Genomic DNA, 27,101 nt, shown 5'->3' on the forward strand with positions numbered 1-27,101 from the left:
CCATTTCCATTTTTTAAAACAGAAGATTCAATTTTCCACCTATTTCCACTCAAATAAATAATCTCATTGATGAGATTAATAGAAAATGATAAAATGGGATACTGCGGATGCATCGAATTCAGGATTCACTTCGGTATTTGGCCAGGATTTGGCCCTTTTCAGCAGGATTCGGATTAGGTTGAATGGAATCCTAAAAATCGTGCAACTTTTCGTAAGAAAACAAGGAAGCAGAATTATTTTTTGGCGCTCTTTTCCACTCCCCTAAATGACTTGCATATGCAAATTAGGGGTCGGATTCAGTTCCGTATTCGGCCAAATCTTTCACGAAGGATTCGGGGGTTCAGCTGAATCCAAAAATAGTGGATTTGGTGCATCACTATGGGATAATGATCAGCGATAAATTGTGTTAGAATAACTAACTAATCAATAAAGCACCACAATTGTACAGTAAGATGGAGAACAAGTGCAATCTGTACTCCAAGCACATGGAAGCACCATACCAACTTTTAGCCAGGATTTCTTCAAGCGTGTGTTTATGTACAAGTATGGGGATACATCATTCAGAAACCTGTTATCCAGAAAACTCAGAATTACAGGAAGGCTGCCTCTCATAAAATCCAATTTAATAAAAAAATTCACATTTTTAAAAATGATTTCCTTTTTCTCTGTAATAATGAAACCATACCTGGCACTTGATCCAAACTAAGATATAATTAATCCTTATGGGAGGCAGAACCAGCCTATTGGGTTTATTCAATGTTTAAATAATTTTCTAGTAGACTTAAGGTATGAAGATCCAAATTAAAGAAAGAGCCAACAACCGGAAAACCCAAGGTCCCAAGCATTCTGCATAACAGGTCCCATACCTGTATAACTTCACTTATAAAGTACTACATGAATCCTCAGCATGCTACTCCGGTATGTGGCGGGGGTTAGTAGCAGACCATTGTCCTTGTTAAACTGATACTATGTAATTTGATAGATGTAAGCAAAGACATTAATGTGATCAGTAAGAATAGAAATAAATGCAAAAACAGATTTCAGTCAATAGATTTAAAAAGAATATCACATTATTCCATGAATTTGTCAATTCAGATTATTTTACTAGACGTTTAAATCAGGAAACTGGGAATGGGACATTCAACTCAAAGTTATACTCAAGGCTTTGCAGCACTCACATTAGTTGAGAAAAATACCATTTCACCTGCAGCAGAACCTACCAACATCCAATTCTACTAATCACTGCTCATCTAATGTGAACAATCCAGATAAATCTTGGTAACACGCATCTCTTTAGACTTTGAACAACTGGTCATTTGGAGGAATCCAGGCTGCAGGAGCACTTACTGTGGCCCTTTGTGCATGGCTCTCAGTGACATGCTACCTCCCTACATCACCATCCCATTCAGGTGTTTTTTCCTTCTCTGCTCCTCAGCTGTTATTCTGAGTGCTTGAACAGCAGTTTTCCATGTATTTGGTGGCATGCATATACACTGCATAGATTGCTAAGTGGCAGGACATTCAGCTTTGGACCTCCTGATAACTATGTTTGCAAGGCAATCGGCTGTAGAACTATTTAAAGAATCAGGAATTTCTTTAAACAGCAAGGTACACCCTTATGTTGACATATAACCGACCCTATCAAAGCCAGTAATACACTAATATGCTACCGCTGTAAATTCAGCCATGTCAGCTTAAACATACAATCTGCATAAAGTAACCAATACTTTAAACATGTATAGGAATAAACTCCATAATCTGTCCAAAGGAAAGGTAGAAAGATTTTACTACTCAACATCTACATGTCTTCTCCAACCATTACAAGCCTTTCTAACCCTGGCGCAGATCAATTTCTTGCATATTACCCTACCCTACCCTACCTTGACATATCATCTCACCCCCAAACATGTTCATGACATCTATATTGTCACCAGTATCTTTTCTTACCCTACATTTTGTGTGCCTTTGTCCATGGACACTCACATCATTGTACTACTATCAAAACTCTGCTTCTTAGTGCAGGGTGACTCAATCCCACTATATCATAAGCAGCACCTCAAAGTCTATTATAGAAACCCATGTCTGTATACATGTTAAAAATGTTCTAAATAACTGGGAGCCGATTGGCAGGCGATTTCTAGTTACTGTGATATTGAGATTATGGAGTTTATTTTTCAAAGGTTGAGTTCATTTTACCTGAAAAACTAATGTTTTTGAAGGGTTTTTTTTTTTTTTAACTCAAATGTTTTGAGCTTTATTATACCCCGAAGTTGGAAATAGCTATAATCCCAAAAAATAGTACATCTGAAACCTGTTAAGGTCATGTAGAAGTCAATGGCCGAGGTACCTTCAACCATTTGAAGATGGGTGTAGTCTTCATGATGTTTGGGGTTTTCTCAGTGGGTTTCGGATGAAAACTTGATTAAGTTGAGCGATTCAAGTTTTTTTTCTGCCAAAAACTCGATTAATTCGAGTTTTCTGTTTTTTCCCCCCGAATTCACGGATTTTACTTTTTTCATAAATTAGAAACCATTTGAGTTGTGAGTTCATTAGAGGTATAAAAAACCTCACACAGCTCTAAAACAGGCCCAATAATAATGACTGTCTATGGTATCTGATTGTGCTTACTAGGTATTAGTAGCATTCAATTGACCTGTTTTGTGATGGAGATACATTTGTTAACATCTAAATGATATATGTCAATGTACTCAATCTATTCTTTTTTACTACATGCCAATGAAAGAAAAATAATTTAAAATTTTTACATGCTTCAGAAAACACTCATGCTTTTTTGGTTCTCCATAAATATTCGACTGTCCATTGTGAAGCTCACTGCTGAAAGCATTGTGTCAGGCTGGAAGCTTTATGTGCTGACACTTCACAGTTGGTGGTGAAAAGAAAGTATGCATATCTTCTGTCCTATGTTTATCTGTGCTGAGGACATGGATTGCTAAGCACAGAACCTTCTCAGGAAAGATTCTGCAAACTATGATTGATAGCTAGACTCCAACCATTCTTCTGCTCTGCAATAAACAGAACACAGATTCCAGTAGGAGACCAAGGCAATTTTGATGATTTAAAGAACATTGTATCAAAGTAAAACAGTGATTAATGTCTTAATCAGTATTTATCATGATTATATATTAATATATTAATATGCTCAGTAGAATACACCTATATGTAAGAGCTATCTGAATATATTACACCAGTTCAGTGAGTGCGAGGACAGGTATTTGTTGTCCTAACTATTCCTGAAACTATACAAGAGAGACAAGAGAAAATGTTATATTATAGCACCTCTTGTACATACAGGTATACCGTACCTAGGAATTAAAGTTCAGAAATGTAAAGGGACTAGTTTTTATGTGCAGTTTAAAGCAAACTTTATACAGGTATGGGACCTGTTATCCAGGATGCTCGGGACAAGGGGGGTTTTCTGGATAATGTATCTTTACATAATTTAGATCTTCATACCTTAAGTCTATCAAAAAATGATTAACCATTAAATTAATCCACTAGGTTGGTTCTGCCTGCAATAAAGATTAATTATATCTTAGTTTGGATTAAGTACAAGGTACTGTTTTATTATTACAGAAAAAAAGGAATAATTTTTAAAAATGTTAATTATTTGATTATAATGAAGTCTATGGGAGACAGCCTTTCCGTAGTGCGGAGCTTTCTGGATAACGGATACCATACCTGTATTACACATAAAGAACAATCTTCAAGCTCAGCTAATGCCATTTTGCATTGTTACATCCACTGTCAAGATCTATGCCAGGAATGGGCAACCACGTCTGGAATCTGTTCATTGTTCATTATGGTTTTCTTATAAAACATTTGAAAAATAAACAAATTCTCCATAATGCTTTATACTCTTAGACATGCAAGTCAGGCCAGGGTTTCTCAACGTCTGCTCAAATGTGTGACTGGCTATAATGTCCCTAGAGAGGTTATACAGACAGATTTAAGATTAAAACTATTCAGGTTCAGTACCGGAGCATGAGCATGTAATCCCAGATTGAAAAAGTAATTGGCAACTCATGATAGGGAACAATATCAATAGATCTAGACATTGTAATGAGAGGTCTTGAACAAAACATTAACCAGGTTAGAGAGAACACAGATACTACAAAACTAAAGGTGGCCATACATGGATAGATCCGCTCGTTTGGCGATGTCGCCAAACGAGCAGATCTCCCTCCGATATGCCCACCTTGAGGTGGGCAATATCGGGTAGATCCGATCGTGGGCCCTAGGGCCCAACGATCGGATCCTAGCATTCGGCAAACGGGCGGTCGGATCGCGGGACCGCATCAACGAACAGATGCGGCCGTGATCCGACGGGATTTTTAAACCCATCCGATCGAGATCTGGCCAACTTTCGGCCAGATCTCCATCGGGGGCCCCCATACACGGGCCAATAAGCTGCCGACAGCAGCTTTTATCGGCCCGTGTATGGCCACCTTAACTTAAAGGGCACCTATCACAGCTAAAATCAAACACATATTAACAATATGACATTTAATCAAACTACATATATAGTTTTTTAAAAAAAAATCCCTTACTCAAATGGGTTTTCACACTGAGGGAGTCCATACTGTGACAATAATATGTAAAAGAGTTCACAAGCATGCTCATATTATTCTACCCAGAATGCCTAGCTTCAGTAAACTCCTCCACTAGAAGTATCACAAGATTTCCCTATCTTGTCCCCTGCTGGTGAAGTCATTATGCAAATGAAGGGCACACACTAACTTCCAGAAGGTGGCAGCTACTGAACAGCAGTTATCACAGAAGTTTGGCTTATTTGAAAATAGCTTAGAATGGTTGCCAGGCAACCAAAGAATTTCAACTGAGCATGTGCAAGATTTCAGAGCTGCAGTTGGCTGTGAAGATATAGGTAGGAGGAGCCGGTGAAATCCAAAAAGCCTGTCTCAAATAGAATAGTGGAGATAGGGGAGATTTTGCAGATGGTATAGTGAGCTGATGATTTCTAACTGTTTTAAAAATCTGATTTCTTGAAATTTCACATAGTGTCTTTATTTAGTAAATGATTTTAGTTATGGTTGGGGCCTTTTTAATAAAAAAAAACAGACATTTAAAAAAATAAAAAAACAACAACTCACGGACAGTGGTAAGAAATAAAGCACACCACCCTAAACGATTATATCTATTGTCACTGTAAATATTCAGAGAGCATTACCTTACTATCCAAATCTACATTCTGAATAGGTAGAAGGTATGGCGGCTCATACTAGTTTCATCTCTTTAACACAAAGAGGACATTAAAGGAACAGTAACACCAAAAAATGAAAGTGTTTAAAAGTAATGAAATATAATGTACTGTTGTGCTGCACTGGTAAACCTAAAAAAAACCTCTACAATAGTTTATATAAACAAGCTGTTGTGTAGCCGTGGGGGCAGCCATTCAATCACAGGAGACACAGCAGATACATTCTGAAGAATCCCATTGTATACAACAGAGCTTATCTGTTATCTGTATCCTGTGCCTTTTCTCCTTTGTTTCAGTTTTGACTAGCTGCTCCCATGGCTAAACAGTAGCTTTATATAAACTATAGTAGAGTTTCTGAAACAAACAACAATTTTACCAGTGCAGCGCAACAGTACACTGTATTTTGTTTACTTTAAAACACTTTAGGTGTTACTGTTCCTTTAGGGCAGAGACACACACACTGCAATTCGCAGAGATTAGTCGCTCGGCGACAAATCTCCTCTTCCTCGGGGCGACTAATGCTACAGGGTAGATTATGAAATTCTTATGCTAACTGCACTGGTTTCTGTGATGCCGTGTAGTAATTATCTGTATTAAGTACTAATCAGCCTTATTTGGTGACATTTATATTCTATGTCTACAGTATATTGTGAGTGGGTCCCTAAGCTCAGTAAGTGACAGCAGCACAGATTGTGTGCAGTGAATCAGCAGAAAAGAAGATGGGGAGCTACTGGGGCATCTTTGGGGGCACAGATCTTCACTGCTAAAGGGCTAGTAGTTTAGTTAAGCTTTAGTTCTCTTTTAAATGCCACTCCACTGTCACATTATGCTTGGTTGGATTAGCTCCTTGTAGGTGTTCCCATAGACGCAAAGATTTTGCTTGCCAAACGACCGAATTTAGCAAAGTCCGAGCAATCCTTCGAAATTATTGTGCGGTTAGTGGGATTTGAACGATCGAACATCTTACGATTTTTCGGCCAACATCTGTCAGAAAATTGATCAGCGAGGATCTTTATCGGTCCCAGTGCAATCCCCCTGGCAATATCGCCTAAAATGGTCTTTTTAGTTGATGGACACATTGTACATTTTAACGATCATTTCGAGATAATCGTGGTCTCACGATAACGATTGGATCTTTTAAAAATCTTTACATCTATGCCCAGCTAAAAGAAAAAAAAAAACATACCTTCATGTTTGTTGCCTCAGTCTCAAGTTTTGTAAGATGATTGGAATTGTCTTCTAATTCTTGTCGAAGGTTTGTATTCTCCATCGTCAACGCCTCCACTTGCTTTACCAACTGATCATACGAAGCAGCAGCCATGCTGGGCTACCCCCAGGCCTACACAGAAACACAAAATCATACAAGACTTTTTTCAAACAAGAGGATTTACAAAGTTCTTTCAGTGGAGAGGTAAATTACTGCTTTCTTTGAAAATATGTTCATTGTGGCAGTCACAAGAAACAAATGGGTTAATTTCCCCTACAATACAAACAGCCACTAACCAGTATCGCAACATTCACTTACTTGCCTGCTTGCTATATTATACATTTATAGGAGTTTATTTACAAGGGCTTTCTGCCAATTTCTACACAACCCTGCTTGCCAAAGACCTCCAGTGACTTCACCTCATCACAATCTGGCCCACATTGTACAGTACAGTGTACTCTAGAAATGTCCCTGTACCAGTGTCAGTGTCATTACTGGAAATCTAGACATAATATTCCACAAAACAAAAAGCTAAGCAGAAGTACAGACTTACATCAACGTATTCATTTTAGATGTGTAAAGGGAAGTATAACATGATAATATAATTCGTTATAATTTATCCCTACCCCACGCCTTTTAACAAGCCTGTTATTAATGCTGTGCTGAACCTTCAAGGAATAGTTCAGTAAAAAAATAAAAACTGTGCCCCCCAATCAAGTCACTGATTGGTTACTAGGGATGTACTGAATCCACTATTTTGGATTCGGCCGAACCCCCAAATCCTTTGCGAAAGATTCGGCTGAATACCGAACCCGAATTTGCATATGCAAATTAGGGGTGGGAAGGGAAAAACATATTTTTTACTTTTACCTTGTTTTCTGAAAAAAGTCATGCAATTTCCATCCCGCCCCTAATTTACAAATGCAAATTAGGATTCAGATTCGGTTCGGACGGGCAGAAGGATTCGGCCGAATCCGAATTCTGCTGAAAAAGGCCGAATCCTGGATTCGGTGCATCCCTATTGGTTAAACCACGAGGAAACTTCAGTCGACTTTGGAAAACGAAGTGCTCAGAGTGCCATCCCGCCAGCGAGGTACATTCTAGCCGGCGGGAATGCAGTTCGGGGAGATTAGTCGCCTCGAAGAAGAGGAGATTTGTCGCCGGCCGACTAATCTCCTCGAATCTGCCCATGTGTCTCCCCAACTAGTAGCTCGTGAGCAACATGTTGCTCTCCAACCCCTTGGATGTTGCTCCCAGTGGCCTCAAAGCAGGAGCTTATTTTCGAATTCCAGGCTTGGAGGCAAGTTTTGGTTGCATAAAAACCAGATGTACTGCCAAACAGTCTCCTGTAGGCTGCCAGTCCACATAGGGGCTACCAATAGCCAATCACAGCCCTTATTTGGCACCTCAAGAACATTTTTCATGCTTGTGTTGCTCCCCAACTCCTTTTACTTCTGATTGTTGCTCACGGGTTTGAAAGGTTGGGGATCCCTGATGTAGAGAGTAGGGATGCACTGAATCAAGTTTTCGATTCGGGATTCGGCCAGGATTCGGGGGTTCGGCCGAATCCAAAATAAGAGGATTCGGTTCATCCCTAGTAGAGAGTGAGACAATCTGGTCGGTTCTAATTTTTTATTGTTTGAGTTATTAAGATTCTAATTTAGCAGCTTTCTAGTTTGCAATTTCCGCAATTTGTTTGCTAGGGTCCAAATTAACCTAGCAACCATGCATTGATTTGAATAAGAGATATCACTAGGAGAGGATCTGAATAGAAACATCCGTACATAATAAAAAGTAAAATTTGTAGGCTTACAGAGCATTTGTTTTAAATGGGGTCAGTGACCCCCATTTGAAAGCTGGAAAGAGTCAGATGAAGAAGGCAAATTAAAAAAAAAATGAAGGCCAATTGAAAAGTTGCGAAGAATTAGCCACTCTATAACATGCTAAAAGTTAACTTAAAGGAGAACTACCCCTTTAAAGCTGGATGCAAGTCTGATGTAGGACTTCATAAAGCTACATTAGCACACAAAATACAGTTTCAATGACAGCTTGTACTTGTGCAAATATACATATATATATATGGGTAAAGATCTAGAGTAAAATAAACAATGCACACATAATCACCATTTATACAAAATGTGAATGGTAAATCCAAATAAGTACATATTGCATTTTAGCTTAACCTTTTTTTCTTAGTCGTCAAGTCAAAATCCTCAATAATATATTTTAGCACCGCTAGCTACAAGAAAATCTAATCTGAAGGCAAATGGGATTCACTGGTGCAAAAGTAGGCCATGGTTTGCAGGCAAGAGAAAATTGCAAATGATAGATTAAATATTGTAATTTGTACGGCTCTGTGTATCATAATCCTGGAGGCCTAGTTTGATGTGTGGCATGAGGGGCATCAGTGAGTATTTAGCATTAAATACTTCCTTTTTTAGAAATTACATTTTAGTTTATTCTTTATCTACATTTACACATTAGCCACTTAATACAGCCTGTAGGAATGAGGGTTTTGCATGGTGCTTGTATGTGGAACAGCAGACATACATCTGGTATTAAACTATATCTCCCAGCATCTAAAGTTACTTGGTTCAGCACAGGGATGCACCGAATCCACTATTTTGGATTCGGCCGAACCCACGAATCCTTCGTGAAAGATTCGGCCGAATACCGAACCATAATTTGCATATACAAATTAAGGGTGGGAAGGGGAAAAATGTTTTACCTCCTTGCTTTCTGACAAAAAGTCACGTGATTTCCCTCCCCGTCTCTAATTTGCATATGCAAATTAGGGTTCGGATTCAGTTCGGCCTGGCAGAACCATATCCTGGATTCGGTGTATCCCTAGTTCAGCAACAGCTGATGGAATGCAGCTTAGACGTCCAGGGATCAATTTAGAGTTGTTTGCAGCTTTCCTGACATTTGAGTTTTTTCCAGAGAAAAAACTGAAATCAAGTTCTTAAAATTCAAATCTAATTCGGGTCCATTTAATTCATCCGAGTTTGAAAAATTCAATTTTTTTTATTTTTAATACATTTTGATTGGTCGAATTCTGAATTTATGGGAGTTTTTAAAAACTCACATAAATTTGTTATTCGACCTTTGATAAATGTGCCTCCCAAAATTTATCACAAAAAAGCATCCATTAAATCAGTTACCAAAGTTATCTGGCCTCTTTCGGAGGCTCAAGGTTAATTCCCTCTCTGCCTTTAATCCTGCACTGCTGCAAAGTTGTCAACAGATAGATATTAACTGGCTAATTACTGCACTTTGAACACATCAGAAAAAAAAATAACTATGTTTACCATTACTGCCTGAACCTGCCCTAATTCACATTCAAACACTATTCATGTCTCCATCACAACGTGGATAATTGCTGAGGTTCAAACTAATTATCTTGACGGAAAAACACTGTATTTCCAATAATGGTTAATACTCTTCAGAGGTACTTGCTCCACTCTCAGTATACACATGTAGATGTAGATAAATATCAAGAAATGTCTGGCACTTCATAGAATGAAAATCTCATTTCCCTGCACCATGAAAATTCTCATCAGTCATTTAAAAATCTGAATGTCTAAACCAGCAAAACCTCCAAAATGTTGTTGTATCCTTAATCTTTCTGAGACTTCGCAAGTCCCTGCAGGAAATATTCATGATTTTCATGATGTTTTGGGATTAAGGGGTAGTTGTCAAGTTAAAAGCAGGAATCCTATGTAGGGTAAGTGTAGGTTATGTGTGCTTTAGGCAGTTTGTTTCCCATAGATAGAGACAGGCTAAAAGAGATATTGTGATGTTGACGGTTTCCTCCCAATTGCAGTGCTGTTCCAAATGTCTTGAGTGTTATATAACATTATGGATGTGTCTGTATTCCACCACTATTCCAACAACTATTGCTTATTATTTTTATGCACAAGCATGTCTTCTTCACGTGTATCATTTTAATGAATGAGTTGTAAATGCCATCGATAAAATGCTTAGTCAAAATCTGTCACAGGTGCTTTTACTTCCCAAAAACATTTTTGTGCATTATGTGGTTAACACAAAAAAAAGTAGAAATGGTTTGTTGCAGTGAGAGCTCTAAAGCTGTGGTTATTCTCTCCAACTATTCATTGTACTGGCAGATACATTAGATAGCTTTAAGGGCAGACACATATGGTCAGATTTGGGGAGATTAGTTACTATGAGACAAATCTCTTCTTCGGGGCAACTTAATCTCCCCAAACTGCCTTCCCGCTAGAATGTAAATCACCAACAGGATGGCAATTGGGGTGCTTCGTTTTCTGAAGACTTCGGAAAACTGAGCGCTACAAGTGCCATCCCGCCGGCGATTTTAATTCTAGCAGGCAGGAAGGCAGAGGAAGGCAGATCAGTCGCCCAAAAGAAGAGATTTGTCACTGGGCGACCAATCTCCCCGAATCTTACCGTGTGTCTCTGCCCTAAGAAGGGGGTTGGATGGCTTTTTAGCAAGTGAGAAAATACAGGGTTACTGAAATTAGCTCTAAGCACAAAGCTGATCCAGGGACTGGTTTGATGTTGCCCACAAGTTACTGGTTGGGGATCACTGCTTTAGATGTTAGCAATTAATGTGGCCATACATGTCTGCTCGTTTTTTCGAGGATCTCTCCCCGATATGGCCACGTTCAGGGCACAACTATCGGATCACAACTTTGAGCATACGGGCGGTCGGATCAAGGACCGCTTTAGTAAACCGATGCGGTCCTCAATCTGATAGGATTTTTAACCCCCGCCTGCTAGACAATTGGCCAGATATCGATCAGGGAAGCTCATCAGGGGGGTCCCATAGACTAGGCAATAAACTGCTGACTTAAAACTGTCGGCAGCTTATATCTGCCCGTGTGGGTCCTTAACACATTTCTTTTTTTTCAACCAATGCTATTCTGTTATCCTTTTGGCTATCAGGGAGTAAAAACCATAAAATGATGGATGAAGACAAGATTTCTGCATTAATGGACTAGATTCAATGACATGTTTTCATGTAGCTATAAAATATCACATTCTAAAATGCATACAATACATTTAAAGTTAATTGCAGCGCCAGAGCAAATGGCAAGGGCATCTGAGGCAAGCCCCCACCCTTGATTGCCCTCCCCCCCACTCTGCAATTCACTATCCCCACGCTTGTCACTATCAATCACACATCCCGCCTCTCCCAAAGTATATAGGTTACAATTCAATCAACAGAACCATATCTAATGCTGCTCCTAAAGCAGTTTTGGAAAAAATACACATCTGTACACTACAAAGCACAATAATACAATGTTGATCCCTATTTTGAGACTATATATAAATATTTATGGGATCAATCATCCTGCATACTTGTGGTTTCCCAGATATGGGCTCTTTCTGTAAGTTGGAACATCATACCCTAAATGGAAATTTGAAGAATTGCTCGGGTTAACAGTTATATGCCATATGCTTTTTGGATTATGGGTTTCCAGATAATAGCTCCATACCTGTACAGTATAAAAACTCCTTATTGGAGAGACACATAAGCACAACTGAATGAGTTCATGTAAAAACGAGGGGTATTTTTAAAGTTTTTAGTTTTTTTTTTGTAAGGTAAGCTGCTCTTAGAGACATCCCATACATTAAGAAGCATATATCCTTTTTAGTTTTATTATTGTAATCACATTATTACAATATATTACTACTTATGTAGGGCTTTCTATGACTTTACAAAGGTGTTTTGTTCACCTTTCAAAATGTGCTTTGTCTGGAAAGGCAAGGTATTCTTTCCTTAAATCTTCAGCTTCTCCAAAAGCCTTCCTTGTAATTTCAGTCTTGCGTATAACTCTGACACATTAAATAGCTTAAAAACAAATGGCTGAAGGCAGGCATAACAGAAGGAAAGGACCCCTTTTGCCTATGAATACATTTAAGGATAGGTCAAAATAGCTTGACTAAAGTATAAAACAAAGTACCTTCTTGGTTCGGATGCCAACCTAGAAATATCTCCACCATTCAGCTCCCAAATGGCTGTGACCTAAGTACATTTACCTTGGCATGAACAGACTGTAAGTGCTTTATTTATACTGGATGCTTTCTTGTATTTAATACATTAATTTTACATTTGGTCTAATTACCTGGTGCTAGTGGTAACAGCATAGGGCTAAATTAAAAAATGTTTCCACTGAACACTTGCACGTCCCTTAAAGGGGTTGTTCACCTTCCAAACACTTTTTTCCATTCACTTGTTTTTAGATTGTTCCCCAGAAATAAAGACTTTTTTCAATTACTTTCCATTATTTATTTTTTACGTTTTTCCCAAAATCTAAGCTTAAAGTTGAATGTTCGTGTCTCTGGTGTTTGAGTCTGGCAGCTCAGTAATTCAGGTGCAGACTCTAAACTGTTACAATTTTGGAGCATTAAGTTGATACATTTCTCAGCAGCATCTCTGGAGTATTAGCAACAATTGTATCAATTCTAACAGCTGCCTGTAATGAAACTCAGAGCTTCGGCTCAGCAGGGACAAAGATAACAAATGTATCAACTAAATGTATCAATTTAGAACAGCTTACAGGATCGGCGACCCCCCCTCCCAGAGCTGCTTCAGAAGGAGAGAAATTACACTTTACAATTCAATATTAGAAAAACCGTCACACATAGGAAATAGAAAGTAATTGGAAAAAGTCGTTATTTTTGGTGATCTATCTGAAACCAACTAGTTGTTTGAAGGTGAACAACCCCTTTAAACATTTTAGGAATTTTAAACAAGCTTAATATTATCCATGTGCATGGTAAAATCCTCTTCAAATATATGTGTATGTCTAAACAATGTGAAACAGCTCTGGGCAATCCAATCTGACAGGGTTCTATGGGAGTACTGCGTATATTCCATGGCACTCATGATATTTTTTGCTAAGACAGCTCCATGCCTGGTTCGTCTACTCCAAAAACTGTCACACAGCATTAACAGAGGAAAGAAAACTCCTTCTAGCTAGGGCTAAAAAAATAGTATTCACTGAATGCATCACTGCCAGAAATCATTACTCAATTTCCAGCAGATTTCCTCTCACTGAATTTATTTTGAGCCTAACACTTCATTGACTGTATTCTCAGTGGTCAGCAATGCGCAATATTTCATAGAAATCACCATGAGGCTGAAACAGCAGGGCTTGTGTAATAATCATTTTAATGACACAAAATGAATCATTTGATGAGATTAAAACATACAAGCAGGATACCCGAACACTGAAGATTATAGGACGTTTAAAAGGGTTGTTCGCCTTTAAATTAACTTTTAGTATGATGTAGATGTAGTGATATTCTGAGACAATTTGCAACCAATATTAATTTTTTATTATTTATGATTTTTAAGCTATTTAGCAGCTCTCCAGTTTGCCATTTCAGCAATCTGGTAGTTAGGGTCCAAATTAGCCTAGCAACTATGCACTGATTTGAATAAGAGACTGGAATATGAATAGGAGAGAGTCTGAACAGAATGATGAGTAATAAAAAGTAGCAAGAACTATAAATTTGTAGCCTTACAGAGCATTTGTTTAGATGGGGTCCGTGACCTCCATGTCAAAAAAGTGGAAAGAGTCAGCGGAAAAAGGCAAATAATTAAAAAACTATAAAAAGGAAAAATGAATGACAATTATAAGTTGCTTAGAATAGGCCATTCGATAACATATTAAAAGTTATCTTAAAGGTGAAAAAAAAACTTGATTTTGAATTTACGTCAAAAGGGGGTTATATATTTAGGTTTGAGTTGTGTTTTCCATGAAAATTTGAGTTGATTTTTTTGGTCAAAACATTTTTGGAGGTTTGTTTTTTACAAAAACCTTGAATTTTTTGAGATTTAGACCCCAACCTTAGAAATAGCTTGAATCCGAAAATACACCATCTAAAATCTGTCAAGGTTATGTAGGTGTCAATGGCAGAGGTCCCTCAAACCATTCGAAGATGTTAATAGCCTGTAAGATGTTTTGGAAGGTTTTGTACAAAAACTCGAATAATTCGAACTATGAGGTTTTTTTTTTTGGACGCTGAGTTATCGGGTTTCGCAGAATTGAGTTTTCTCTATTCGAGTTTTTTCCTAAATAAGAAATACCATTTGAGTTTATTCGAAGTATAAAAAAAACGAACATTCGACCTTTGATAATTAACTCCCTAAAAGTGGCTTCCTGTATAGTCAAAAGACTATTGACTCTGAACCGTGAATATGTGGAATGTTTAATAATCACATAATCACACTCTCTTAAATGGAAAAAGTTGAAGAGCACTGTACTGGGATAATTAGAGATTATACTACAGAACAATATTTAATCCTAGATAGGAGTAAAAGAACAGAAGAACAAGGTGCAAATAAATACAAGATAAATTGCAGCCAAAGTATTGAGTCATTAATATTTAAATTGCTTTGATGTTAAGTATACGTGTCTGTGCTGAATGTCCCATGGGTTGTATTACATGTTATGAAAACAAAGCCAGGTGAATAGATATAGTTGAGAAGAGAAAATAAGAAATATGTATGAACATATCAGAGACAGCTAGAAAGTTTCAGCCTTGAAAAACATTACTACAGAGCTGAATCACAGATTGGAGTCAGGTCCAAATTAAAGATGGCCATACACGGGCAGATAAAGCTGCCGATATCGGTCGTTTAGAACAATTTGACAGCTAATCTGCCCATGTATGGGGGCTTCCGATGGGTCTTTCCGATCGATATCTGGACACGATATAGATTGGGATGATTTGATTTTCTCCCGAGTGACCCGTCGGATTCCATTGTGCTCATCGTAATCCGATCGTTCAACCATAGGGCCGGACGTTCAGATTACCCCTGATATAGCCCTGCCGTTAGTGGCATATCGGGGAAAAGATCCGCTCGTTTGGCGATGTCGCCAAACGAGCAGATCTTATAGTGTGTGGCCACCTTGAGACTGGGGGTGAGTCGGACATGCATAGAAATTGCATAGAAAACATGAATGCTTGAAAAAGGGAAGATCTTTAGACAGATATCAGGGAGAACACTGCAAACAGCAAGTGAAGAGGCATGGCTTTATATACATATTTGTTTAATTTCACTTCACTGCAGCAGGTCTTCTCAATGGTAAACTATCAATGAAATGTAAACAGGGCATTCTGGGACAGTCACTTCACACTTAATTGTACTTACATCTATAGACACAGGTATGGGATCTGTTATCCGATAAACCATTATCCAGAAAGCTCCAAATTACAGAAAGCACTTCTCCCATAAACTCCATTTATCCAAATAATCCAAATTTTCTCTGTAATAATAAAACAGTACCTTGTATTTGATTCAAACCAAGATATAATTAATCCTTATTGGAAGCAAAACCATCTTATTTGGTTTGTCAAAATGTGAATTTTCTTTTAATCCGAATATATACTCACAATTCGACTGGGAGGTTATTTAAGAAAAAAATTGAATATCTAATATTCAATCGAATGGTTCCGACAAATAATTTGAATTGTATTTGATTCATACGAATCGAGTTTTTCTCCTGTAAAAAAATTTGAATGTGTGAATTTTGACAAATCTGCCCCTTAATGTTTAAATGATTTTCTAGTAGACTTAAGGTACAAAGATCCAAATCACGGAAAAGACCTGAAAACCTCAGGTGCGGAGCATTCTGGATAAAAGGTCCCATACCTGTACTTGAATGTTTAAGTCTTCTGCATGCAATTAAAAAGGGTTCAAATACATTTTAAACTGCACGCGGCAAAATCATACAGTACCTATAAATCTGAAGCAGGAATTTATAATTAGAATTATAAATAGTGCATTTGGACACCAACTTTCACCAATCAGAAGCATAGATAATACTTCTCTAACATAACTGGAATATCAGCAATTTTTTTTTTTTTATACATTGTGACATTCAGAGAAGCCTCTGATCATTAATAACGCCCACTTAATCTGGAAATCGTCATCGTAAATATCTACCATCACACAGGCTCCCATTTTAACAAAAATAAGCAAGAAAAGCAAGAAATAAAGCAAAGCAAGACTAAGCAAGAAAGGAAGTCAGAGCATCCTGTATTCTGCATCTCTTCTTGCTGGCTGTTGCTGAATTGGATAAGCATGCCTTTTCTATAAGAGAAGGCATAGTTGCCAGTTAGTGGGTTGCTGCAACATGCCAGGAATTTCCAAAGCATGAAGACAGTGCCTCACAGAGACTTTGGAAATGTTTAGGAATATTTTGCAGTATAGTCAGCAAATCCCTTGAAGGGTGGAACTGTCCCAGTATGAGCATCATAGATGACAGATGGAAAATAATTTAGCACATTGCACAGGAACAGGAAGGGAGCTTTCTCCTTAGAGATCAGTATTGCTTTGAAGCCCTAACAGTCAGGTCCAAGTAATTTTTTGCTATCCAGCTGTAGCAGTATTCCTATGCACAAGATATTTGATGAAAATATCACTGCATCTCCCTCATGGTCTCTTGAGTACAGTCTGGACTAAGGAAATCCTTGGTTGCAGGTGTTGAAGTAAAGTTTCACTGTTGGGTTTTCATTAGTCCATTGAGTACTGTATCCTGAATAATCTACACAAGCAGAATAACGTACAAAATTTGCATTTAAAGTATTTTTCCAGAAATCTGCCAACATCAAATGGATGATGCATATTAGCATGGGCTGCAAGCAGTCACCAGAAAACATTTTAATCTTTTGCTACAGTGTGGTTTCCCCAGAGAATCTTGATGACAAATTTCCAGAGCTACAGTAATGCAGGCAAGTACAATTCCATATGCTATGCCGCAGTTTAGCAATAAAGTCACTAACCTGCAAAGGCATTCTCTGGAAAGAAAGTAAAGATATTGCGGTATTGAGCAGTTTCTATGTGTACGTTTCACAGTTGAACCTCATATACCTACCAGCAAAGTGCTAACTTAATTAACTAATTTTGGCACTGGGTTGACATCACTAGGGTACTGTATAGTATTTTAATTTTCATCTCAGTGTGTATAGTGTCAGCATGCCTGGATTTGGGTCATACATTCTAAAAGAATTTAAATAATTCCCAACAACAGAAAATTCTTTGCATTTCCCTTCATCCTGTTGCCCACATAAGAATACTGGCACAAGCACTATTTAGCTTTTAGTCACATGTCCCTGGATAAATTCTTGAGTTGCCAGTCTGCAATTTGGCATAGTCTGTTCTAAGATTGGCATGGCTAAAATAAAGTTGGTCTGTCTTTCACTTACTTTGTTTAATCTATCTGTCCTATATAGTGAATAAAGTACCCCCTATTGTAAAATATAAGGACATTATAAGTTACTGAAGAGTTCCATGACCATATAAAAGCATTTTTTATACAGGTCACGGAACTCTGAGGTGACTTCTTATATCATATTTTGCAACAGGGGGTACTTATTTATTATAACATACAAGTTTCAGTACGTCATGTGAGAGAAACGACATCACTAAGATCAGATTATAATTGATGACATTACTAAGCACCATTTATACAGTGAATAAAGTACACCCTATTGTAAAATATAAGTATATTATACGTTACAGAGGAGTTTCATGTCCATATAAAAACACAATACTACATCATACTAAAAGATCATTTTAAGGTAAATCACTCCTTTAATGGTATTACTTTGAGTCAAGATTAGACAAAGTGGATAGCTTTGCCTCCTGTTGTCAGTGCAAGCGGGAGATATTTATGACTGAAGAGCAAAGAAAAAAAAAAACCTATAAAATAACTGCCCAAAATGAACATCTAAAGATGTAAAAAAAAATATACACGGGCAGCTAGCCAAAAAGAAATCCCTTTGTTAAAAAAAAATGGCTATAGAGCCATAAATTGCACTTCCATAGCAATCTCAACTCCCTGGGCTCTCTAATAACTTGAAGAGAGATATACTTTATACCGTCACACTAGGCTGGTAATGTGTGGACCATGCTAAAGCTCGTGGGATTTGTGCACAACAACTTTTGTTTTCTCCACAATGACAGGCATTATCTGTTTCTATGCAATTGGGGAGAAAAAAACTCCTCGTGTGCCACTAGCTTAAATCTCTGCCACCATAAGAACTCATTTATACTAATTATAATATAAGATAAATCTAGTGATAACCAGGCATTTGATTAGATATTGTTTGACGTGTCTGAATTACTCAGTCTATACATATGCCAATAAACTGTCAACTTGGTCAATGATGTCTAAAGGCTATGGCCAAGATCAATTATCAGTCGATATCAGCCAATCATATGCACTCACAGAAAGAGACTGACAAATAGTAAAAGGCAAAGTTGGTTATTTACTCTTAACACTGACTGGCCTCTTTACCCACCTAAAGATTCAGCCGCTTTTGGGTAACTTGCTCTTCCTTTAACTTTAAAGCAGTAGTTGCCTTTGATATGTTCTAAATCTAAAGCATTTAACAAGTCTCAAAAAGCAGTATTAACCCTGCATGGCACTGTACACATTCAGATGGTGAGTAAAGGGTTCATTAGCATCTTAATTTAATCTGATGTAGTAACATACAATTCACAATAGGTTTTATACGTATCATATCAACTAGATTGGGCAAAAATTATTTTTCGAAAAGTGTAGCTGAATTAAGCTTAGTACTGGGGGAAAGCTGAATGTTTCTTTATTTTATGATAGCACTTGTCCCTCTGTACAGGCTATGATCAAATTGCTGCTGCTTGGCTCATCATACTTAGGTTCAGACATTTTCAGCTGCTATGTCGCCATGCCGTTCATACATCCTTAATGTGTTTTGAAGGGTCAATAATGGAATAGATCAAAAAAATATATATATTCTACGTAGAAATTTACTTTTTTCCTGCACATTAAAAGGAGTTTTCTGCAGAAAAAAATAAGCTCCTTTTTAGAAAGGAAGGGTGCCACACGGGGCTTGAAAAGGCCAGAAATACTATTTAGTAAAATATTTACAATTAAATATTTTTTAATGGAGAGGAGACGAACGATCCAATCGATGGGGGGGGGGGGGGGTGCAAGTGGCAAATGCTAGGGCACCCACCAAGGATTGTAATGATTTACCAGATAACCCAGGCCAGTGCTCAGAAAACTGCACTGGTCTGAGGCAATAAAGAGCAAGCAATCTTCTTCCTCCATGCTTACTAGTGCCCTGGCCCAGTGCAGTTTTCTGCTAACAGGAGCACCAGCCCTGGGTATAGGGTAAGGGATTACAATCCTTGGGAGTGCCATAACTTTTGGCACTGCAGCGGTCATTTTCCTTTAACATTGGTGCTTAATTACACCCGTGCAGTTTCTCTTCGCAACCAATCATGTTTTAATATTGTTGCCAACCTGACGTAATCCAATTGCAGATTGATTGCTATGGGTAACTGCACTGGTGCAATTGATCACAAATGTTAGTAAATCAGTTCCTAGATCGGTTTCTTCATAACATGCAAAGAAACTGTACTGTTGCCAAGAAATATTTTAATACAATAAGTTTATAACAGACAAGAAGGTTAGGTGAAAGGTTTAAATTTGCACATGGATTATTACCAAAAAGACACTTACAGCTTCCCATAAAGACCTGGAACATTTTAGAATGCCTGTTATTCTACCTCAGAGCTTTGGGAATATATTATGAGCGCTTAAGTAAGAAAGCAGCTAATGCATTGAAAATTTAAGTAACGCAAAATCTGGATGCTGAGTCAGGAATACTTTAATGCACATGGCATATAAGCTTCTTGATTGCTACAGTAAACCCGGACAGAAGAAGAATCAAAACATCCTACCATAACAGCTGCTGCTTCCTATTCTACTGAAAACAGGATGCTCTACGGCACAATGTAGTCTTATTAAGAAGCATCAGTTAGGAGCATAGACTTGCTGCTCCCAACCCCATCTCTGTCAAAGAACTGCTTTAGCCTAAACCAAAGATAACTTTTTGGGTTCAAGGCCCCCCTTTTGCAGTCAGGTCAAACATTTGATCAGGTTCCACTTAACTCATAACATAGTAGTAATGGCTATTCTCCTATAGTTTAAGAGATACACAAAAGAAAAACTTCTGACCCACAAATAATCAGTTATGGTAAATAAATAAAAGCTGAAATCAGTCTTTAAGATGTTTGAAAGGAGCAGTTATCGAAAGTTCCCAAGCCCAACTACCTCTGCCCCTGAATAACGCACAATGAACCCTACTAAATTTTTTAAAGGGGTAGTTCACCTTCTTACACTTTTTCAGTTCAGCTGGTTTCAGATAGTTCACAAGAAAGAAACTTTTTCCAATTACTTTCCATTTTCTGTGTGTTTTTCTAATGCTGAAGTGCAATATTTCATTTTTCACTTTATAAAGCAGCTCTGGGAGGGGGGTCGCCGACCATGTAAACTGTTCTAAATTGATACATTTCGTTGATTTATTATTGTTGTCCCTGTTGTGCAGAATCCCCGAGAACTCCACAAAAAAACTTAAACTTTTTGAAAAGTAAACATAATTTCAAGCAACTTTGCAATATCCATCATTTATAAAATATGCAGACTTTTCATGATTTTTAATGGTTTGTGACAGCTCCCTAAACCTAGCCCCTTGCTCTCCTGCTGATCTCTCAGACTACTTTGCTGAGCTGGCTGACTACTGTTACTTTGTATCAACAGCCAGCTGTCCTTAGACTGCATCCTCCAAACCCCACAATTCCCTAAACACATGATTTAAATAAGAAAAGGAACATCACAGTGCAATGCATTTTGGGTTATGTAATTCCTGCATGCTGTCTGTAAACTGCGGAGTAGTTGTTACAATTTGTAACATCAGTGTTTAGTCCCTGAATCCCTGCCAATATTTCAAATGATACAGAAAGAGAAGAACTGATAAAAGCTGAATTTCTGGATAGAAAATGGCATTTCTCATATTTTTTGAAGAAACAGGTAACTGTAATGGATATATTAGTGGTTTCTGTGTTATGTGGACCTCTTTATTAAATTTTGGTTTGGAAGCCGAAGATCCCCTTTTAATGGAGGAGGAAATGTTAAAACTAAGTAAGCCTTATCAGAAAAGTCCACCTAAATATACAAGTAAACACTCAAAGTAGTGCTGCTTTAAATCCTCTGTCAAAAGAAACACTGCATTTCTTTCCTTCTATTGTGTACACATGGGCTTCTGTATCAGACTTCCTGCCTTCAGCTTAAACATCCTTGGCCCGGGCGTGAGCATGCTCAGTTTGCTCCTCGCCCCCCCCCCCCCTGTCTGCTGTAATCTGAGCCCAAAGCTATAAGTGAGCAGGTAGAGACTCAGGCATGAAGTGATGTCACACCAAGCTAACACTGCAGCTGCTATCCTAAACAGAGAGCTTCTAGAGCTTTTTACTCAGATATTTGATCATATATATATATATATATATATATATATATATATATATATATATATATATATATATATATATATATATATATATTTATTTTATTTTTTTGTTTGTTCTAATAGTACCCGCACTCTTCCTCCGATTTAATAGTGGGTGCTGTGTTCATAATGTAATATGCAGCCTTCAAAATGGACCCGCACTCCAAAAGTTTTTTTGTTCAAAGATTTTATTGTAACATCACTCATGTACCCAACATTTTGGCCCACATTGGGGTCTTTATCAAGGATCTTGCCCCACAAAGGCCCCAATGTGGGACAAAAGAACTTTTGGAGTGCGGGTCAATTTTGAAGGATATATATATATATATATATATATATATATATATATATATATATATATATATATATATATATATATATATATATATATATATATACACACACATATATATATATATATATATATATATATATATATATATATATATATACACACACACACAGGTATTTTACACATTCTACAGAATATAGAATTCTAGCTAATCTAATGGCAATAAAATGCCTTCGTAGCTTTCCTTCTCCTTTAAATAAGGAATTCTCTTGAATGGAAAAAAGAACTGATCTGTGGAAGACTATTTACATGATAATGTAATAGTTTGCCTTCTCCAGCTATTCCCACCATTGGCTGTGTATTTCCCATTTGAAAACTAAAACATTCTACAGGTAAAGAAAGAGATTTCAACTAATGCAGTTCTCCCTGTGGGGGCTAAAGAGCTCAATGTGACTGTGCTAAGATACTTATATAGCACAACAGGTAGGCTAAGTTGTGGCCAGTCAGAGACAACAGCATCTCAGACAAGACTAAACATTTCTATGAAAGCTTTAAAGTACTATGGAGGTGAAAAAAAGGGAAATAATTATACGCTAACATCATTATTTCCATAACCCAAACACAAGGATAAAATTCAAACTGGAGGTAGGATTTTAATAGTACCAAAGAGTGCTATTACTTAAAAAATGAAGTGCCTGTTGGCAGGGATAATCATTTTCATCACCACAATTCCTGTGACCTGACCTGACCATGGTTATCAAATGGCCCTGTGGTTTAAATTAGCTGCCAAATGGACACTAGTATGGAACCGGGGCATTTCAAGTACACAGAGGCCCAATAAACAGTCACTTTTACGACCTCTTACAGCAGCCCCTATGGCATTTGTAAGAATCCACAGATTGTCAGTATGGGCCTGACTGTCTCAATATCTTGCCAGACAGGTTTAAAGGAGAAGGAAAGCTACGGAGGCATTTTATTGCCAATATATTAGCTGCAACAGTGCAAGCTAGAATGCTATATTTATTCTGTAGAATGTTTTACCATACCTGAGTAAAAAGATCTAGAAACTCTCTGTTTGTTTAGAACAGGAGCTGCAGTATTAATGTGGTGTGACATCACTTCCTGCCTGAATCTCTCCCTGCTCTGGGCTCAGATTACAGTAGAGAAGGGAGGGGTGGGGGGGAGCGGAGCAAACTGAGCATGCTCTTGCCCAGGGCAATGAGGTTTAAGCTGAAGGCAGGAAGTCTGATACAGAAGCCCATGAGTACACAATAGAAGGAAAGAAATGCAGTGTTTCTTTTGACAGGGGACTCAGAGCAACATTACTTTGGGGGTTTACTGGTATATTTAGATGGACCTTTCTGATAAGGCTTACTTAGTTTTAACCTTTCCTTCTCCTTTAAAAACACCACCAGGTTTTAAAACACCATCAGGTAAGCACCATATCAGGTTGCTGACAGGTTCTCTCACAACAGGTCTGCATAGGTCCCTGTGATGTCCAGATCTTTGGTCCGAGGGGAAATAACAGATTTAAGTCAATAAGATCCAATACCTGGGTGACAATCAGGCATGAAATGAGTAGACCTTTACTTTTATATCTAGCTCTGGTTTGAAAAAAAATGGATTTATTTAAGGCAAACAATAGAAAGCTCTTTTGAGCAGGGCCCTCTTTACCTCTTGTATTGTTTATTGGTTGTTTTTGTGTGTTTTCTTGTATGTTTAATGTATACACCCATGTATTGTACAATGCTGTGGAAAATGTTGGCTTTTATAAATACATGTAAAAATAATGATAATTAATAATAATACTCATAACAGCCAATACTGTGCAATCCTGTTACTCTCTTTCCATATAATTAACGGATGTTTGGATTGCCGAGAATGTGCTTATAACCTCTGCAACTGGGGTTTCACTATGCCTGTATATCTGGTAAGGCCATTCCTGTCTCGCAAACTAGAAGCATCTGGACTTTCCTTGTATGAAGGGGCAACTCCAGTACCTGCAGTGGTCTCAATAAAGAGCAAATCTATTACGGGAAGACTGGATGTAATTGATAACAGAAATTGTTCTCCCTCCATACGCTCTACATACCAACCAATTTCTATACACAGATCAGTCATTATAAGTGATGAAAAGAGAGCAACATAAGGGGCAGAAGGAACTTGGTGTAACAGTTGCATATTTGCTTCATGTTTGAGGTTTAAGAATTAAAGAATTGCCTTGAACTTTAGCCCTGGACTGCCCCCTCAATTGTAGGTGATCTACCTCTTCTCTCCCTTCGCTTTCCCCTACTTATTTTTCTTTCCCACCTCTTAAAGACAAGTTGGACAACCATATGTAACTTTGCGGTTATTACCAATTCATTGTACAGGTATGGGATCCATTATCCGGAAACCCATTATCCAGAAACCTCTGAATTACGGAATGGTTGTGTCCCATAGACTCAATTTTATCCAAATAATCCACATTTTTAAAAATGATTTTCATTTTCTCTGTAATAAAACAGTACCTTGTACTTGATCCAAATTAAGATATATTTAATCCTTATTGGAAGCAAAACCAGTCTATTGGGTTTATTTAATGTTTACATGATTGTCTAGTAGAATTTAGGTATGAAGATCCAAATTACGGACAGATCCTTCATTCCAGAGTGACATGTGCCTCTCTCACACACAGTAGGGTTCATATAGAAAAGTAATTGAAGGGTGCAAGGTGCAAAATATAGGCACAAGTCACCATCATTTATGTACTTTGCACCCTTCCTCAACACTTTTCATATGAATAAAGTGATTTGTGTGTTCAACGTTGTAATTAAGAGGAGCTGCTCCTCCATTGTGTATCACTCAGAAGTGCAAGTTAAAGAATACCTGTGGGCACAAAGTGCAAAAGAGGCCCTGTCTTTACTGTCTGTCCAATAGCTGGACTGTGCACAGATTTTTAATTCGCACCTGGGGTACTCTTAAATGACTCCCCATTATTCCCAACCTTTTTAGATCGGCGCCCAGATTAACTCTGGGATTCAGCTATAAAACCCTAGATTTGATAGAATACCTGTTGCAGAAGGGAAGTTCATTGCATTAAAGAGACTCATGGATCTATATTTTAAGACACACTGCCATAGCATGATGGCAGCTCTCATTTTAATCTCTCTTGAAGAGTCTGAAACCAGATTACATATATACCTATTGAAGTACAATGTGAGTACTAATGAACTAAATCTATACGACATTCTATTTATAAAATATAAAAAACATTTAGCCAAGCAGAAATTCACAGTTTATGCATGGATCAGGAAAAAGAAACCAAATATGAAGATTTTTGTATTAAAAAGAGTCCTTGTCTACAGTGGGTCTCAAGGGGTCAGATTTTCAGGATTTCCTCACATGAGTAAACGTGGATTAATCATCACCACATATCCATGACTGTTAAAAACACTAAAAGACAGGCAGAATAACAAGGAAGGATGTGGGCCGTGTAAGAAAGTGCCTGTCTGTCACTTACCCTAAAGATTTTACCAACAAGAAATCATTTTAAAATCTAAAAGTAAATATGTAAAGAGACATCCTTCAATTCACAAATGGTAAAACCCTGAGAGTGGCCTCTGTTTCTTCTACAGGCATCACTGACCACCTAAGCAATGGTTAAGCTACACAACAACTAGTTTGTTCCAACTAGACTTTTAATAGGATTGTGTAGATGAAATTGTGGGTTTGTTTTTTGCAATTAAAAAAAATCAGGCCACCAAGTCCATATTTAAAACAAGTGGTGAATCTTAATCCCTGTCATACAGCTTCCTTTTTCCATAGAACGGTATGTCATATTTAGTGATTACTGTAGGTGTATGATTGCCAAATTTAAAAGGTATACATTTATATATCCTTTGTATGGACGTGTGCATTTGTGCTTGTTAGAACGGTGACAAAAACCTACAATTGGTGCCGAGAACTCCAGGAAAATCCATTGATAAATACAAAATGTAAAGAAGCACAGATACGAACAGCAATTTATCTTCCTTGAACAAGCAGAAGCCTCTACTGTATTCAGTTACCAAATATACAATAGCAACCTGGAATAAGGAGGGGAATTAGCCTTTTCTTGCACGCAGCAACACATCATCAAGAATTGTACAGAGCTATAGAGAAATAATGTGTATTAGCCTAAAGCAACTACCAACGTTTTTTTTTTGCTACATTTCTCAATGGAATACGAATATTACAAGTCATTATATTGTACAATGTCTATTCCCATTGCTCACATTTAGTTTGAATATTGTAAATATAACCAGCTAGTTAAATTGTCAGATTTTTTTTAGCACCATGATCATTTTTAGGAACAGTATTGCTGTTCAAAATCCTGCTTACAGATAAACAAGATGGGAATCTCTGTTAGATAGCCAGCAGCTGTGTGTGTTGGGGGATGTAGCATGATAAATGGGAGTGACAGAGTAATGGCTTCCTTTTCAACACAAACAGGGGGCCAGAGATGCTTCAACAGTGGCCCAACGGCCACAAACACAAACACCCACAGTTATTTTATTATAAGCAATTTGAAAGTATTCTCATGAGACATGATACTGAGCAGATGCATAAATGAATATTTCTTAGCTGCACAGTGTAATTCTATTAGACGCCTGATTTGCAGTAAATATGATGGTATGGCAGTGGCAAGTGCAAGGGGCTGGAGGGAAGACAGACACATTAAATAGGTCGAAGAGGAGAGGCAGGATGTGCTGTGGGATGAGCTCTGGGATGAGCTTATGGTGACATTACTGGTGCAGACTCAAGCACATCAGCAGCCAGTCGCTTTTGTTTAGTAGCAGCAGCAGCAGCAGTCAGCGCAATGCTACATTCCCTTTGTTGCTAATGGCAGTAGCAAAGCCCGAGGCTTCTCACTATAGCAAACACTGCAGTCTGTACAACATCTAGCAGCCATTATATGTAGGTGATGCAAATGAGCAGCTCGGCTGCTACAGTGGATTTGATCAGATCATGGAAAGCGATGACTGCACCCCCACTGACATTTCTCAAGGATTCCT

General features: G+C 37.8%; 1 protein-coding gene across 7 annotated transcripts in view; it reads right to left on the reverse strand.

Moving 5' to 3' along the window:
• The window catches only part of apc.L (adenomatous polyposis coli L homeolog), an 82,243-nt gene that overhangs the window by 36,575 nt on the left and 18,567 nt on the right, over positions 1–27,101 (reverse strand). For 6 of the 7 annotated variants that reach the window (XM_018243443.2, XM_018243426.2, XM_018243435.2 and 3 more), the window contains one exon: positions 6,423–6,575. In XM_018243443.2, the coding sequence (XP_018098932.1) occupies positions 6,423–6,557 (135 nt within the window). In that variant the 5' untranslated portion in view covers positions 6,558–6,575. 7 annotated transcript variants of the gene reach the window in all.

This window comes from Xenopus laevis, chromosome 1L (genome assembly GCF_017654675.1).
Source record: "Xenopus laevis strain J_2021 chromosome 1L, Xenopus_laevis_v10.1, whole genome shotgun sequence".
Taxonomy (NCBI): domain Eukaryota; kingdom Metazoa; phylum Chordata; class Amphibia; order Anura; family Pipidae; genus Xenopus; species Xenopus laevis.